The 18,718-nt window shown below is 37.5% G+C and overlaps 2 protein-coding genes and 1 pseudogene across 2 annotated transcripts; all 3 read right to left on the bottom strand.

Annotated features, from left to right (window-relative positions):
* Nucleotides 1-478: 478 nt before the first annotated feature.
* Nucleotides 479-1,608, bottom strand: LOC117721374 (serine/threonine-protein phosphatase 2A 56 kDa regulatory subunit gamma isoform pseudogene; annotated as a pseudogene).
* A 2,198-nt stretch (nucleotides 1,609-3,806) lies between these two features.
* Or6n2 (olfactory receptor family 6 subfamily N member 2) lies at nucleotides 3,807-9,400 on the bottom strand. Its single transcript, XM_076913767.1, has 3 exons — nucleotides 9,345-9,400; nucleotides 7,366-7,528; nucleotides 3,807-6,597 (listed from the first exon to the last, which is right to left on the bottom strand). Exon 3 carries the CDS (start codon nucleotides 6,589-6,591, stop codon nucleotides 5,641-5,643), a length of 951 nt encoding a protein of 316 aa, XP_076769882.1. The 5' UTR covers nucleotides 6,592-6,597; nucleotides 7,366-7,528; nucleotides 9,345-9,400; the 3' UTR covers nucleotides 3,807-5,640.
* Nucleotides 9,401-11,470: 2,070 nt separating this feature from the next.
* LOC117722017 (olfactory receptor 6N2-like) lies at nucleotides 11,471-14,817 on the bottom strand. Its single transcript, XM_034520949.2, has one exon. The coding sequence runs from the start codon at nucleotides 14,814-14,816 to the stop codon at nucleotides 13,878-13,880; it is 939 nt and encodes a 312-aa protein (XP_034376840.1). The 5' UTR covers nucleotide 14,817; the 3' UTR covers nucleotides 11,471-13,877.
* Nucleotides 14,818-18,718: the final 3,901 nt, after the last annotated feature.

Raw genomic sequence — 18,718 nt, 5'->3', positions numbered from 1 at the left:
TTTCCAATGCCTGTCTACTGCAGACAATGCATCCTTATCCACTAATAAAAAATTTAAAATATATAAAATAAAGGATAATCTTGCATGGGGTGAGGTAAACTCCCCCCCTTTTGTTTTTTCAAGATAATTTTTCAAAGTTAAATGTGTTCTTTCTACTACAGCTGGCCTTTAACAGCTGATCCATCTCTCCAGCCCTGAGTTACTAGTTAAACTAACTTTCTATTATCAAAGTTGCAAATCTTTAATCATACCCAATAAACACTTTTTTAACATAAAACATAGAACAACAATCATTCAAACAATGAAATAAAAGCAGACAATAAACACACATGGACAGATTGGCATGCCAAGGACATACAATAGACAGGGAAAGCAGAACTAAGGATTTCTCCAGTAGGAGCCAGAGAGAAAACAGGATGTCTCCTGATTTTCTCGTGCTTCTAGGAGGGCTCTCAAACAACCTTTTCCTTCTCTTTTGCTAACACAGCCAGAGAGAGGACAACTGCTTTTCTGAACACCCCCCTCCCCATTTTTTGGCTAACTGTTGGAAAAGAAACTCCATGATTTTCACAAATTCTGATGGTCCAATTACATCTAAAATTTCTTCTAATTCATTTAAGAACATTACTTCTTTTGGACTGTGAGTCTTTGGCCAGTATTTGAGAATTGCCATTATCACTGGTTCAGTGAGGGTGCTGTTCTTCTCTAAAAACTTCATGACACAGCATGCCAGCTTGGGATGATAGGCACTCAGGGACCTCACTTTCTGCAAAGGCAGCAACACCTTCAACAGGAAATTCTTGTGCTGTCTCATAGATAAACCTATAAAATATATTACTGATCTGTTTCCTGATGTAAGCACACAGGCCTAAGAACTTCACATAGATTCTGTGCAGGGTCGTTTTTAAAAAATCTCTCTCCCAAGGATCCTCGCTGTCAAAGTTCTAGAAGCTGCAATACAAACTTCTGATTAATAAATTTCTTTGCTATATTGGGCTGGAAATCTGGAGACTCTAAAAATCTTAAGAAAAAAATTATAAACAAGCTGCAGATGAGGCCAGGCTGCTTCTAACGTTGGTTCATCTCCTCCTGGGTCGAATTCTGCTCCTGGTGGAGGGTGGCAAGGTTCTAAACATATTAAATGCAAACATGTGGATGGTTTCGGGGTAAACGGGCTTTGTGATTGTGTGCCAGTTGTGGGTGATATGTTCCACCATTTCACTTAGCACAGCTCGCTTTACTTCCTTCCACTTCAAGTCACTCAGTCAGTGAGAAGCAAAGTCAAAGACAACACAACACTGACGTAGCTTCTGAATGAAAATCTTCTCTTGACCCGCAGGAGAAACATCTTGTAAAAATGGGAGTTTTTGCAGTTCTCTATTATTGCTGGCATTAAACCATGAAGAGTTCTGCCATTTGTCTTTCTTCACAGGGACTAGGATTGGCTGAGGGACTGGTACTTTTATTTTAGTAGATGTCAAAGACTGGACAGCTGAGAGGCTGTTTTTTCCCACTGGCTATCTCTGCTTCTGCTGTATTTTGTCCTTCTTTTGAACCTTTTCCACCTTTCACCAGTTTTGGTGGTTCTTTCTTGTTTCTATTCGGCATGACTGGTGCAGACCATGGCCTCCACAACTCCTGCAGCCACCCGCTTGCCACTGCTGCTGCAGTGGCAGAAATGCCCTTGGCCTGGCCATCGTGCCATCCCAGCTGCCACTGCTACCACCCGGGTACTGAGTTGCTCATCCATTCTCGCTTCCCCCTTTCCAGGCTTCCCTTCCAACTTTTTGACATTGCATTTCTTCAGTTTTTCCTTTTCTAAAATTTCTCCCTCATCCTCAGAACTGGAGCCATTCTCTACCTCTTACAAGGATCTCTTAGCTTCATCATCCTGTGCCACTACTTGTAGGGAGGAACTCCTAGTTCCCATGGCGCAATTTTAGTTTGATCACATGCCTCTTCTCCAATACATTCCACTCACTGAGCCACCGGCCTGCTCCTTCCAGGAATGATCCCGTCAGGTTGTCCTCTTTTTTCCAATCTTGGTGGTACCTCCACATGACAGCTCCAGAGCTGCCCATGGTACCAAGCTCGGGCGTTGGTCTGGGGGATTAAAGAACAACTCAGACTCAGGTCATTCGCTGTGAGAGAATGCCAATGACTTTACTGGGCAGGTTCAATATATACACCAAGCCAGGGAAGGAAAAACATAAACTCAGGAAAAAACAGGAACTCAACTGGGGAGGGGGCAACAGAATGTCAAGTGTAAATTCTCTTCCTGGGGCATCATACTTCAACAGGATGTTTTGTTCTTAGAAAAACTACAGAATGTTACTTTGCAGACAGCAGCACATGAAAAGTCTCAGCCAGGGCACAGCAGCCCTTTCAGGTCCTAGAGTTGAGTATTCAGAAAGGATATCCAAAATGCTGTCACTTGAGGTGACATCAATGGGTGGATTGATTTGTATGTGAGTAGATATTCATGCAAGCCATAGAATACCTGTGAAGGTCAAAGGACAACTTTAGAGAGTCAGTTGTTCCCTTCCACCACGGTTTACATCATTGAATTCAAGCCAGTAAGTCTGTACCATAAGTGCTTATATGTACTAAACAATCACACTGTCCCTGAACCACAACATGTGATCTCTGAACCACAAAATAAGAACAAATGAATTGCATAAAGTGTTATGGGAAGTGTGAAGGTTCTAAAAACCAAAATGAGCTTAATTTATAAGAAGGAAGTAAAGGAAGGTTCCCTATGGGAAAGATGGAGAACAGTTAATATTAGAGTGGTAAGGATTTTGGTTTCATTTTATAAGCAACTGCTTTCCCTGGATTTTGGAATAGTTTAGATTTAAAATATTAGATTCTTTTAAAGATTTATTTTTATTGTTTTATGTGTATTAGTATGTGTATTTTTTGCCTTCATAGATGTGGACTATGTGCATGCTTAGTACCAATAGAGACTAGAAGAGGGAAACTGAGTCTCCTGTGACTGGAGTTACAGAAGGTTATGAGTTTTATGTGGCTTCTAGGAATAAACTCAGGCTTTCTGGAAAAACAGCCAATGCTTTTAATTGCTGGACTATCAAAAGCCTCTAGCAAAGGCTAAAAGCTAGCAGGTGATTTTCTAAAGATGTTTCGCCACGGAACAACAATGGAAAAGCCTTTGGGAGTCAAGTCCTAAAAGACAAAAGTCTCAGGAAAAGATTCTGCAGCTGACTTGCCTTTTCTGTCCTTATAAAATTAACGTTATAGCTCCTGAGCATTAGCCCACCCTATTTGGAAGATTTGTGCATATAAATGAAGATGCACTGTCTTGTAGTGATTCTATATAGACAAATCAATGATTTCTTAATTCATAAGGACAATTCTATACGAAAACGTAAAATTATACTAGTAATTATCAAGCCCTTTATAGTAAAGCCTGCTCTGATATGAAAACTGCAATTAGAACTCAGCCAGTTTTTATATGTCACAAGTTAATTGCTTCTGAGATAGAAAGCAAGGATTTATAACTTAGGAGCATATTCCTTAGAGCTACGACAATTAACCAAAAGCCATAAATGGGAACTAACAATTTATTGTATATGCAAGGACAGAAGATAAAATATTTACTGGATTTAACTATACCAAACTTCAATGGTAACTTAGTCACAAAAACTATGGTTTTTAACTTTTGATGAACCTGTAGAACTAGTGAAAGAAAATAAATGTCTAGTTAGATAACTATTCTTAATAGAAACACATGTAAACATCTCTGTTGTAAACTTTTTATTCAATCTGTAATTTGAATTTATGTTTGAACTTATAGTGAACTTCTGTTTTTAAAAAAGGAGGATGTTTGGAAAAACCAAGTGATCTATTCTTTTCAAAAAGGTACAAAAACTTTGTAATGAGGACATTTGGGCAAGGGCAGAAAACAATATACAGAATGAAGAGAGAAAGAGGGACAAAGAAAAGCTGCAGAGGTAATAGAAAGATCAGGCATGCTTCTCCTTACCATGGGACAGAACAGGTCTTTTCTTAACAGCAAGGCAGGCTTAGTCTTATTAAAGAGGACAAACATTGTTTCTTACAGACTTGAATTTAATTCATTTAGCAATAAAAGTATAGAAGCTTTTCCTTTCTCTTTGCAACAAAAATTGGAGCCTCCTTTTCATCCTGAATGGGTGAGGTCTTTCTTCACTGGTGTTTGGTCGTTTGTTCCATATGTATATGTAAGTATGAATATGTGTGGGGAGTATTTAAATATGAGATAGATAAGTATGTGGGCCCAACAGGAGTGCATGAAGATGTATGAGTATGTGCATGGATGTATATATGAATGTATGCATATTTGCTTGTGCAAAAGTTTTTTCTCTTGTGACCATGGTTCAGTAAGTTTATTACTCCAAACCTCCCTCCTGTCTGACATGCAAGAGGAGAGGCTTCTGGATAAGAGACAAGGGAGCACTAGCAATTAACCTTTTACATAATCCTCTGTTGTTTAAAGACAATTTGCCCAGAGGCCTGAAACTTCTGGCTCCAGAGTAATTTAGTAATTCTAAGTTAGTAAATAAATGATATTCTAGAAAGCAACCCAAACTTTATCAAGACCAAGTCCACCCCAAATCCTCTGCCCCACAAACACTCTTCCCCATCAGCTACTTCAGAGAAGACCCAGTCCAGCTCAGTCTGAGGCTAAGCTCCCAGTACTGAGCCATCTCTCCAGCCCTTAAAATATCAGATCTTATACAGAAACATATAATGCAGTTTGGTTGAAAAAGGCTGGAATATATACCAGATAGAAACACTAAAGAGAATAAGAAACGGATTTTAACTGTATTTTGAGGAATTGAATTAATTATATACTGGACATAGGGTAAAGGAAAATGAAGTAAATACTACAATTTAAACTTTATATTACTAACACAGAGATGTAAAGGCATCAAGTTTCTAAGGTTGAGATTGCAAACATTTTATTTTTAGAATGTCAAGCTTTAATTTCCTGGAAGATATCTAGAAAAAAAAATAGGCACCAAAATTTGAATTATCTTAACATTTTACACAGTAAGAATAAATGAGAATCTAGAGACACCATTCTATAAAATAAAGTATACCAAAAAGAGCTTATTAGAGAAATGAAGAAGATAGAATTTATTGATATCATGAAAGTTGAGAAAAACATTTTAAAGAAGTAAAATGGTCATGTGTGTTAAGATTTAAAGAATGGAGGATAAGACAGGTCTGATGGATTCATCATCATTAATATCTTTGGCAAAATGTTTCTTGGAAGGTCTGAAACAAATCCACAGGGGAATGAGTTGAAAGTGAACAAAAGTGAAGAAGAGAGAAGTATTGGGCCATCTGGTTGGAAAAAGTGAGAAGAAAAAAACGTCAGAAAATGTGTAACAAGGGCATGTACATGTGTAAAACTATGAATTAAGATACTGAATTTTCATAATGCTGAGAACACTGGTTGAGTAAAAATAAGAAGGATATAGATACAGAAAACACAAAGAAGCAAACAAATATACCTTCACTCAAGCGAAAGGAAATGGAATCCAGAGCTTATATAAAAAGGGAGAAATATTAAGACCAGTTCGAACACACATAGAGCATTCCAGAGGTGAACATTGAGGTAATGGGAGGACAAAGTCAATGTTGAGTTTTTTCTTTCTCCACCTTCTTGAAGAAGGTCCTTTTGATGGCCTGGATGAGTTCCTTGTTTCGAAGACTATAGATAATGGGATTGGCCAAAGGTGTTAGCACAGAGTAGACTACAGCTAGAGTACGGTCAAGAGTCAATGAGTAGCTCTTCTTTAGCCTAACATACATGAAGATGATGCTTCCAAAGAAGATGAGAACCACAATGAGATGTGAGGCACATGTGGAGAAGGCCTTCCTTCTGCCTGCTGCTGTTTTGATCTTCAGCACAGCACCAATGATTCTCCCATAAGAGGTCATGATAAAAAGAAAAGTGATAAGGATGATAAAGGCATTGACGACAAAGTCCACCAGAACATTAGTGGATGTGTCCTTGCAGGCCAGGCTCAAAAGAGGTGGAAAATCACAGAAAATGTGTGGGATTTCATTGCAGTTACAGAAGGGGAGCTGAGAGACAAGGATGACCTCAGAAATAGGACACAGGAAACCACAGGTCCAGCAGCCAGCAGCCATCTTTACACAGAGTGCTGTGGTCATAATTGAAGGGTAGTGGAGGGGTCGGCAGATGGCCAGGTATCTGTCATAGGCCATGGCTGTAAGAAGATAGCATTCAGAAGCTCCAAGGGAGTGGAAAAAATAGGTCTGAAGGAGGCATCCTGCAAAAGAAATGGTCTTTTTCTCACTGAGAAGATTTGCTAGCATCTTAGGAATGGTGGTGGCTGTATACCATAACTCCAAGAAAGAGAGAACACTGACAAAGTGGTACATGGGTTTATGGAGGGCTGCATCCATTCGGATGACTAGGAAGATTAGCATATTACCACCAATGGTGAACAGGTATGCCAACAGCAGCAAGACAAAAAGGCAGCCTTTGATGTGTTCCACATTGGGGAAGCCAAGGAGCACAAAATCAGTCAGGCTTGAAAAGTTGTGTTGCTCCATGACTGGCTGAAGAGGACAAAGAAGGTTAAAGAACCAAATTAGAGGGATCACCATCTATATCAGAGCTGTATTTATTGTTATTCCTTATAAATTAAAAGGTAGCATTTTAATTATTTTCATTAATTCTATTGCTATTAATACTAAGTGAAAATAAGCTAGCTCTTGTTCTAAATACATCAAGTGGAAAAGGCACCTATTATACCTATTTTATACAGTGAAAACTAACAAGGCTGGAAAGATTGGAACACCTTGCTATTTCATAGCATAAAAATTTTAATTTCTGTATTCCATATCATTCATCTCTAAACTATGTGATCTTCTCAAAATGTTATTTTTTCTAGGTCATACATAGACTTTCTCTCAGGCAGCCTAAAATGATGAATTAGTATACATTTTTGGTATAACAAGCTCTTTTATTATTGTCCACCTCATAAATATTCATTGAATAAATATCTCTGGACTAAGGAATACAAAACACAACAAGGTACAATCCTTGACAGCAGAACCTACACAGCCACTTCACCACAAGTTGGTATGTGTGCCTATCACTGTACTCAGTATAAGCTGGGACATATAAAAACATCATGGAATGACAGGAAAGGGGTGATTTATCAGAGCAGGGTTACTGAAAGGGTATTTCTCAGAAAAGGACGGCATTGAATCAACTTGTCTAAGCAGAGTAAAAATCTATAGCAGAGGGAAAATAAACACTATAGACAAATACTATCTTTCATGGGCTGCAAAATACCTGGAAAGGGCACTGTGAAAACCTACCTAGTGACCTAGGACCTTATCTCAGAAGATGCAAGGTGCAATTAGAGAATCATTACAAAAGACTGTTACAATCAGTTGTGAACAGATCATCAACACAGCTGAAATGTCGTTCTTATTTGAAGAACTTCAGATATAGATGAACAGAGGTGTCTTGTGGGTACCCCTAAAAGAAAAGTAAGATGAATGAGCAGTTAGTGAGGGAACTGGCATTTAAAATTAGGAATGATAAAGTGCGAATCGGTAAAACATGTATTTTCAGACAACTAAGCAGGTAGCACAGATAAGGAATAGGCAGATAACTTTGAGAAGTTCTATCTAAAAATGCTCTGGACATTCTCATTGTTCTCAAGTATAATGTGAACAATATACAAAATTAAAGAAAGAAAAAGAGGACAAAGGGAGAAAGGAAAATAGGAAGAGGCAAAGAATGAAAGGGGAAGAAGATCATAGTGTTACTTTATCTGGGTAAAAATAGGAGCCAGAATCTGTCACTGTGCCTACCACTGATTATACTTTATTTGATAAAGACAATCTAATTCCAGCCATCATAGTAAAAAGTTGTTATCTCTTTTTATCTTTTTCCCTTAACCCTCAGAATAATGGTTGTCACATTAGGATATTAGGTAAAAGTTATTTAACCAATCTAGTTAAACCACTAGCATACAAGACACATTCAGTTTGATTTATTCCACTCATTCTAATCCAAATCCTTCCCAGCACAAAACCCTGTAGAAATAATCTTACAGATGTGATACTTTAAAATGTTAAACCCATGCAAAGCAATTTTTGTTTAAGGAATATTTTAAAATCTCTCATAAAGAAACTGTACATTCACCTCTCCCAGTTACCAAAACAGTAATTCATGCTTCATTCTCTTATGGGTACCTTTACCCCTCTTGACCAGTGGACTCTGATTTAATTCTTATCCTTTCCTCCTTCTGGAACGAACCTCTTTGGTCTTTCACAATTAACTCAAATATTAGCTCCTTAGTGGGACTTTTTTTTCCTTAGGAAATGGTATTTATTCCTTCTTATATACCATCATAACATTCACAATGCCCAATTAGCATAGAATTGCTACCTTTATAAGTCTATCTTCCCTACAACTTGGGGAGATCCTTCAGAGCAAATACACAATACTCCACTAATTAATGCATAGCCTCAATGAATGATGGCAATGAAAAGCATAAAATTCAGGTTTCTTGCATGCTCACTTTCCCATACACCTTTCCATCTGCACACAAACACATCTCTATCCACTCAGGATCCCAAGATACATATATTCAAACAATTTTTTTCTGATCTGTCTAAAGACCTAGTTTTTATTACCTCCAATCTACACACACACACACACACACACACACACACACACACACACACACACGGTTATCTGTTTTTTTGTTGTTTTTTTTTCCGGAATTGTTTCTTAGATAATTTTCTTTCTCCCTACAAATGACCTTATCTATATTCAACTATATGTTCAGGTCAAAGAATGCCTAATAAGTATTAGATGCTTTCAGAACTACTCTGAACCCTCTGGACCCTAAATTCTTATACCAAAAAACAGCTTAATGCTTCCAGAAAAAAAAAATAATAAGGCTTTCTTTAAGTGAAATCTTTCTAAAAAACATCTGCTGCTGAGAGTTGCAAGACTTCATAAGATGTTAGCTCCAGATCCTACAGAAACCTGAACCTTAAACCATTTACACTAGCATGTAGCCGTGTCTCCATCATCACACACTCCACAGAGTAGACAGTAGCTAATCTCTCAATTGAAGTGTAAACTGGTAAGGATGGGTCAAGTTGATCTTTTATCTTTAGACCTGAATCTGTAAGTTTTGCAAAATGAGATTTTCTAAGAAAATCAGTCATATTTCCACTGGATCTTACTCCCTGATCTTAAAACAGTGTCTGCTTTCAAATCCATTATTTTACTTCTTTGATCCCTGACCCTTATAAGCCCCAGTTAACAGACCAACCATGGTACTTCCTCTGTTTCAGCCTTGCCAGGCTCCATATGTGCAAGAGATGTAGGCTGGATGCAGCAGCACTTTTTCCTCCTTTATGACTCTTATCCCCACAGCCATAGTCCCTGGAGTTAACAAAAAGTTTTAGGTCACTTGGGGCAGAGGGAAGAGAAATCCCTAATTCCTGGGGCAGGTGAGAATAGGCTCAGGTTGAGCTCCTTGGAGGATACATAAAAATAAAGTGCTCACTCCTGAGAGGCGGTTTCAGAAAATTTATCCCTCTCATTCCCTCCCTCACTTCCCTGTTTCTAGTGACTTCATAACAAAAAAGAAGTGGAATATTGCCTAATATTTCTCTTTCTTTGAAAAGCCTCACTGATAATGGCTACCAATTTTGACATAAAGAATATAATTAAGGTATAGATCCTTAATTTTTTTCTGATGAAGCATCTGCTTTCAGACATTTTTTAACAGATAGTTTTCTAAGCACAGGGCATGCATAAGCTAATACCGTATTCACAATCACTCTGCAGTGTTGTTATACTTATTAGACACATCCTAAGAAAACTAAAGACAAGCATCCAACACTGTTTCCTGGATCACACACAGCATTTCAAACAAAATGCCATAACAAGAGGACCATATCTGTGACATGCCTCTCACAATGTTGGCTGTGATTAATAGAATGTAACCGAGGTCACAAAACTACAAAAAGATACCTGTCTCATGATTCGTATTTATTACCTATCTGCTCTTAGCTGGTTATTTATTTGTTTTAATTCTGTAATATATTTAGTGTGTGTGTCGTAAGAACTACATGAGATAAAATACCAAAAGAAACTGTACATATTTCAAAATATTTTTCAACTTTTTGTTTTCTCACTTTGTATTAGTTCTTTAAAAATATTCTACATTAGGTTTTGATCATATTCACAAGCTCCACTCCTCCCAGAAACACCCAACTACCCAATTTTATGTCCTTTGAAACAAATCAAATGCAGTAAATCCTACATGTACTCTTAGATTTGTGGTCCACAATAGAGTGTGGTCAACCCATCAAGGGATTGTACCCATTAAGAAAATGGAGTCCCCCACTTCCAGGAGATACCAACGGCCAATAGTTCTTTAGAGGTAAAACTTCATGGCCCCTCTCCCCATGTGGTATAATTTTCTCTGGCTTGAGCTTAGGACGGAATTGTGCATGCTGTCACAACTGCTGTGAGTTGATACTTACAGCTGCCTTTTTGTGTTTGTAAAATACTGGATATAAACATTATGTACATATGTGTGTGTTGAGGTGGAAGAAGTCAAACAGACCTTTCTTTAATCCCTAAATATTGTAATGTTTAGTGCTTTTCTTGACATATTCAATAGTCATTAGTCAAATGTAGATCCAGATTAGACCAGTAGTAGATTTTAGGGTACTGTGCATTTTTGAATACTTCCTATCTCTAATAATTCATTCAATATCTATATTTCAAACTTCATTGTGAAGGCATCTTTTCTGTTTGTGTGTCTACTGAATTCTGTATCTGCATTGCCTAGTACTCTATCTGGCAAATATACACCCAATATATTTAATAAATATTTTAAAGGATCTTTTCTATATGCATATATTTGAAAAGTTCATTTATACTCGGTGTTTTCATTTGATACCCTCCCTCCACTGCAGTTTGTTTTGTAAATTTTGGTCAGTTTTCCAAAGTCTTTAAATTATTTTGAGGTTTAGACTTTGTCATCTTTCTTCTTGCGCATTTCACTAACTTTATATTAACTTTAGAATTAGTAAGTATGTTATTTCTCTTTTCACCTACCTAAATACAAAAGCTGTAGATGTGCCTGTTGATTAAGCACTGACTGATTTAACAGAACCTTAGTTCCTCCCTTTATGGTCACAAATTAAACATTCATTAGGAAAAGTTATTCAATTTTTTATTACATTTGAATTCCATTTATAGCTTTGTGTTTCTCTCTAAGTGTATATACTACATGTCCCTAGGACTGGGATCAAAAAGGCAGAAGGAAATAAAATATCAGAAGGCCTGAAAATAAACAGAGTTGAGAAAGGCCTGGCATAAAATATAGAGGGATTCAATGTCAGGACTCAGAATCACCAGTGGACATAAGTTACACTGGAGGTCAACTCATCAAAGCATCAGTATATAAATGCATATTGATTTGTTCTAAGATTATAATTTGCCCTCAGATTATAACTGCATTCACAGTTTTTTCAAATCTGTAGTTACACAGTAGCATATAATTTGGTAAGGGTCAGGTAATTAATTTTCTTCAAGAGCCAGAGAGTAAATATGTTTGACTTGTCAGTTCTTCAGGTTATATTACAAGTATTCAGCTTTGTCTTTGTAACACGAAGCTATCCATTTTCAGTACAGGAAAGGATGCCTGTGACTTTGCTCTGGTAGAAATACATATACAGATTGCAGCTATCATTTGGTTCAAGGATTGTAGATGAACTAAGGTTCAGCTTGGCAATCTATAAATTCATGCAGAGCTCATGCACAGGTACACACACTCACACATACACACACTCACACAGCCACATATACAAACACCCACATGCACAAGAATACGTACAATTTTACTTTGAATAACATTTCCCATCTTAGTGGTCTGATAATGTCATCACTTGGAATAATCCCTGACAAAACATGTCTGTCTAGAAAGTAACCAGAGCATCCCAAATGCACAGAGAAAAGATTCATTCTCACACAAGCTGTCTATTATTTTTGCTTTAGTATAATCTTTAAATGTTTGTTTTTAGTTATTTTTATTGACACATACTAACAGATAAAACACATATACATGTCCTTTCTATGAGTGGAGTTGGCAGAGATAATTCCATAAAACTGAAGAGGGCAGAAACCAAAGGAGAAATGTCACTTAAATCTCCTTCTTAAGTCAGAAATAAAAAATAAAACCAAGCCACCTCTTTAGTAGGTAATAAACACTAACTGAAAAACGTAAAGCACATCATTTAGATATTACTTTGTCAGAAATGTTCATTTTTTTTCAATAAGACTATATAAAATACAATTTTCTAAGACCCAGTCACTTGGCAAATGCTAGCCAAATTGAGGCAAACATATTAGATTTATCATAAAAGATTAATAGTACCTCTGTCAGTCTTAAATAAAGCACTCAAGTGTTTTGTTATATAAGGAACAAAAGACATCAAAACAGTAATGCTGCTAATCTAAATATTAATTGAATTTAAAGCTTCATAACTGTCATAAATTGTTAAAATGCCAGGCAAGTTGAAAGGCCTATAGTACTCCACCATAGATCTAAAAGTCATCTCCTGGAAAAGATGGACCCTAGAATCTATAGCTCTTGGAAGCCTGCATTAATTTGTGGTTCTCAGGACCACATATGCTGTGTAGAAAAGGCATAAGAAGAACCAAGGCTGAAGGAAGTGATAGAGGGGGAAGAGAGTGAAAGAGAAAGGGAGTGGGAGAGGGAGGGAGAGAGAGAAAGAGAGAGAGGAGAGAGGGAGGGAGGGGAAGGAGAAAGAGACAGAGAAACAGATTGAGAGAGAGAGAAAGAGAGAGAGAGAGAGAGAGAGAGAGAGAGAGAGAGAGAGAGATAGATATTTGGGGTCGAGAGGTGAGGAGAATCAGTGAGGAGTCCAGGAAGAAGGTAACAAAAAAGTACATTGTATGAAATATTCAAATAAAAAATTAAAATACATTAAAAACAGATAAAGCTGGGAAGGAAAAGTGGTGGTGGGAGATAGGGCAGAACTGGAGAGAAAAAAATGACAAATGGATATCTTTTTTAAAAAATTACATGTATGTATGAGATTATTGAAAATAGAATAAAACAAAGCCATAGGCTTCATGAAAACAGGGAGCTGAAAGCATTCTTACTTCTGCCTTTATGTCTCTGCATGGTTCAAAAGGCCAGTTCTTCACAAACAGGCTGCACCCACAATGTTTCCTGGTTGCCTGAATTCAGAGTGCAATTCTATAATTCTTTAAACTGCCATTTGCCTAGGCACATTTGTTTCCCATCACATTCTCTTTCATATTAGAGGAAAACACTGACTTCCAACATATTGCATCACAATATTGCTCAAGAGTATTGAACTTCATGTACCTTTGTGTTCTGTTTTCATAGCTCACTGGTCTCCAACGCAACATTTGCCCAATGTGCTCTTCCCACATCTTTAACTAATTTCAATATCTTCTGGGTCTTTCTCCAAAAATCCAGTCTTTAATGCAAACCCATAGCCAGCCTGGATTCTAGAAATTAACACATTTCATTTTCTTGCTAAGTTCTGTCTGTCTGAAAAAGATGGACTTCAGTTTTTTCTTCCTCTTCTAATCTGTGTCCTCACCCACTCCCACATTGGAACATTCAGGGACAATATTTCTCCTACAACCTTTTTTGATTCGTCCTAATCAAAGACTGCTTGAGTTGAAATTTTTAAATACTGTTGAAACAATTACTTAATGATTTACATCACTATCTCGCTAAATCCTACACTTTATAAATGGTGAATTACAGACCTATAGAATTTCAAAGTCAATTCAGCATACCCTTAACCCTCTGTGTGACCCTCTTAAAAGCCTCTTTCACTTCCTTATTTCGAAGAGTATAAATAATAGGGTTGAAGAAAGGCGTGAACAAAGTATATACCAAGGCAATAAACTTATCTCTGCCCTCAGCTCGAATCTCTGGTGGCCCTACATAGACAATGAAGGCAGAGCCAAAGAATAGTGTCACCACGGTTATATGGGAGGAACATGTGGAAAAGGCTTTGGCACGGCTAGCAGCTGAAGGCAGCCTCAGCACAGCTTTCACGATACCTCCATAGAGACCCAAGATGAAAACAAGATTGCATGTATTGATCATGCCAATAACTGCAATATAAACTCGAGCATGCCAGCTAGTATCCACACATGCCAACTGCATTACAGGTTCCAGGTCACAAAAGTAATGGGCTACCTCTTTCAAACAATAGGGTAAAGTGGCAGTGAGACCCAGAGGCACCAGGGCAGCTGAAAAGCCAGCCACCCATGTAATCGCAACTAGCTGTATCTGCACCTGTCTGCTTATGAGTGCATGGTAGTGCAGTGGGCGACAGATAGCAAGGTAGCGGTCCAGTGCCATGACACCTAGCAGGTAGCATTCAGTCATGCCCAAGGAGTGGAAGACATACAGCTGGACGAAACATGCAGCTGATTGGATGGTTGAAGGTCCATGGAGCAGGGTATGCAGCAAGGTAGGCACTGTAGTGCTGACATACCAGAGTTCCAGGAAGGAGAGGACACTGATAAAGAAGTACATGGGAGTGGACAGCCCTGAATCTACCTGAACCAAGACAATGATAAACAAATTCCCTGCAAGTGTGAGGAGATAGATGCACAGGGTCCCAAAAATTGCAAGGTGTTGCCTGGTGCCAGAGGTAGTGAAACCAGCAAGGATGAAAGTCTGGGTCCAAGTGTAGTTGACATGATCCATGATTCCTGGGAATGAGAGAAAAAGGCAATAATAAGCAGCTTTAGATTTTTACCTCTAGCAAATGTTTTCCAGAGCCCAAGGTATAGAACATTCATCAAAAAAAAAAATTAATTGTTGACCCCATCCATTTTATCTAGTTGATGAAAGAGGAATTGAATATTAGAAGAGAGAAGTGATTTGCTCAATATCTTGGTATTAGTTGGTAACAGTGGCCACATAGAGTTCTGTTTCCTTAATTCACAAACCAATATTTGTAGAGAATATGAGCAGAGTCAGGCCTAGGATTTTTTTCCTTTCTGCTTTGCCAAAACCGACCAACCAACCAACCAACCAACCAACCATCCAACAAACAAACAAACAAACAATGTTAGGAAATTTCTCTTTCTCATTCTCCCACTCTTCCCAGTTAATTACTCCTATGATTCTTTGAAATCATGACCTTTATTATATACTGGATTCAACAACTAGGATATGGTAAGAAAAGGAGACTTACTTTCTTCAACAGCTAAGTCTTATCGGGGTTCTCCAGGAACTCATCAAGGTTCTCATCAGAGTTTGAAAGAGAAAAAAGTGGACAAGAGACGAGACTATCTTGGGAGCATGTGTCAAAGCTGAAGACTTTGGGGCAATATGAATAATCCATGGGCTAAGAGGATGTGTTTTCTGGAATTATTCTAATCCGAGACACACTTCAGAATACTGAAGAAAGTAGGGAGAAGGGAGAAGTACAATGCAAAGCCCCTATGAGGTGTGTCAAGAGATGTCAACATATTACAAATAATGTCTTTTGGGAATTGTATTTCCGCATTTGTCTTTGCCACCAACTCAAAGTGAATCTTGGTCAAAACCACTGCTACCTCTTTTGATGAAGTTCTATAACCGAAGAAGTTTAAATTAAAGTTTCCTGAAGCTTCTGACATGGTAATAGCATGTGATTCTTTAGTTACTGATTGGTGTGTCCATGTCTCTAATGGAGAGTCTACATTAATATCTGTAGAATGTCATGCCAATACTCAAATGGAAATTATTCAGGAAAGATCAAAGTCACCCCCTGCTGCTCTTTTTCAGCCACTCTTACCTCTCCCATGACACCTCTGACCATTACCTCATTGCTTTGGTTACAACAAACTTAGTCTCATTCTTCTTGGTATCACTTTTATCCCAAGACACTCCCTTATTTATAGTTCATGCTCCTGGAAACAAAGCTTTCCCACAAACTCCTTAATAAATATTCCCTGGGGTTACTATGACTAAGTCTCAGTATGGATCCCTTTGGGGCAAAAAGTGAGGCCCAGAGAAGTGAGTCAGATGAGATGTGTCTCTCCAATGACTTACCTCTGCAATCTACACTTTGGAGTTCTGCAATCTAATTCAGGGATATTGCCTGTTTTGCAATGACCATATATCATGACATTAAAGAAACAATCCAATACTCATCTCTTCATTCGCACATTAAGAATAACAATTGGAGAAAGAGGAATTGCATTGCCCCCTTTAAAATTCTACTTGCCAGGATATTTGTCATCATTCAGCACTATTTGCCTTACCACTTAACAACCTAATCCACATAGTAGCTATTTTTTTATGCTGAACTTCTCTACATTCTTTCTCTATACCGTCACCTCATACTTCAGTGGCCATGATGGGTTCTCTGGTCCAACAACTGCTTACTAGCTATTTATGATACTATTCCAGACTTTATTTTACTTTTAAAATTATTGATTTTTGTGTGTTGTGTATTTGTGTACCTATTTATGTGCACTCAAAGCCCAGAGGAGGGTATCCGATCATCTGGAGTTGGAGTTACAGGCAGTGTGAGCAGCCAGAGATAGGTGCTAAGAGTTTAATTCAGATTCTCTGTAAGAGCAGCAAGCATACTTAACTGTAGAGCAATCTCTCTAGTGTTGCTAAAATACTTTCCTAAAGGCAGTATTCTAAATCTCCATTAATAGGACTGCAGCCAGTACTCAAACCATGGCACCACCATTTTGACCCTGGACATCTTAACACAGTAGTTAAGAGAAACTAATAATGTATTTTCTTAATAAAATAGTCACATAAAATGAAAATAAAACACTCTACCCCTGACATTAAGCTTCCTGTTGAAAGCTTAGCACTGGGCACCAAAATATAATATATACATTGTTTATAACTACTAATGCAGCTTCAAGATGGGCAGGGACTATAGCCTACTTCCTATGAAATACTTGACCATCCACTTGAATAAACAATTGCAACCATCCTTCAATACAATGTTGTATCTTCTCCAGTCCCAAATAAGAAACCACCATTCATCCAAATAAATAATGGGAGGTCCTCAGAGTAGCAAGGTTAATGCTCTAAATTTATTTTACTTTCACATCATGTTTGTCCTTCAGCATTCCTCAGGTCAGCCAACTCTAAGAATTGTAGCCCAATTTCTACATTTAATGAGATCTCTCCATTAACTGAAATATATATATATATATATATATATATATATATATATATCATAACCAATGTCTCTTAGGTTGTTACTAATCAAACACAAATACCTGAGCATAGTAGATACTATCTATCATCAAGTAGAAGAGGAATGTATACCATTGAGTTGTAATCTAGAGCAAAGGGTGGCTTTTAAAATATTCTAATTTTTAAAAGTAAGACAGTACATAATATATACAAAATTTTTCTGGATCGTTACTAAACCTTAAAAAAAGTCAAATAACTATAAGAAATAAGAAGTGAATAAGTGAATACTTTATAATGTTAGAAACGTTATGGAAAAGTAAAAAAGAAAGATTGTAAGAACCAGAGATTGTAGATGAGCACAACAGGCAAATTGCTTTTTGGATATAGCAGGGCAGATATCCATATGAACTCACATCAGTTATGACTGCATCTGTAAGACTTGTGCAATGTCAAGCCAGACCAAATCTCAGCATGGAGAGGAGAGGTGGACATGAAGTCCTTCTCTAAGCTGAGGAGCTATTGATAACTTACCACTTTAGGGAGAGGGAGAGTTCAGTTTTCTGCCCTCATAGGTCCACCAAACTGCAATGGAAGGCCACATACCTAAGGATATGAGGGCACCACAAGTAGAACTTGATGGATTTAAATTTAAAGTGAAGACAGGGATAAAGAGGACACAGAGTTCGGTCAGTAGAAAGTAGAATGTATCTGGAAGGACTGGGGTAAGGGTTGAAAGAAATCAAACTACTTAGTAGGAAACTTTCAATTAGCTAAGAATGCTGAGGAAAGTATAATGAGCTCATGAATTATAGGCTTCTAGTCATCTAAACATTTTATCGTGCTATCTTTAAAAATAACACATTATTTTAAAATCATGCCCTAAACTTTACAAAAATTATATCTTACACAACTAAAATGTAACTGATACATTGGAAAAATGACATATTGTGGGCAAAAGTCATTATACAAAATAACCGAGCAAATTTTCATGCGACATCCATAGTGCTAACTGCCTGTTTTAGTAATTATTCATATCCCATCTTGGGACAAGCAGCAAAGGATTGGCGAGAATATTTAGCTTCATATACCACATTAGACATTTATATAATGTGACTCCATTTGTAGACATAGACAGTCACTTCCTGCCAGAAACGACCTGAGAGACTTGAGTCCCCTACTATACTATACTGTGTGTCCATTCAAAGGCCATGGAGAGGAGATGAACATCCAGGAACATTATCCACAAAGTATATAAATGTGGTTTGTATTCTTTGAAAAGTACTGTGTAAGAATAACCTCAACTGTATGTTATAAAGGGAAAGACCCAACGAGGTCAGGGGATGACACAGCTGTACAATGAAAACCAAAGGTAGTTTGAAGTTATGAATGGATTTTTGAAAGGCATTTTCCCCTATGGAGTTATGGGATAATAATATAATGTGTGCCACATT

Source organism: Arvicanthis niloticus, chromosome 16, assembly GCF_011762505.2.
Source record: "Arvicanthis niloticus isolate mArvNil1 chromosome 16, mArvNil1.pat.X, whole genome shotgun sequence".
In the NCBI taxonomy this organism is placed as follows: domain Eukaryota; kingdom Metazoa; phylum Chordata; class Mammalia; order Rodentia; family Muridae; genus Arvicanthis; species Arvicanthis niloticus.
The sequence above is the reverse complement of the archived record's forward strand: the minus strand, read 5'-3'. Positions and strand labels throughout refer to the sequence as shown.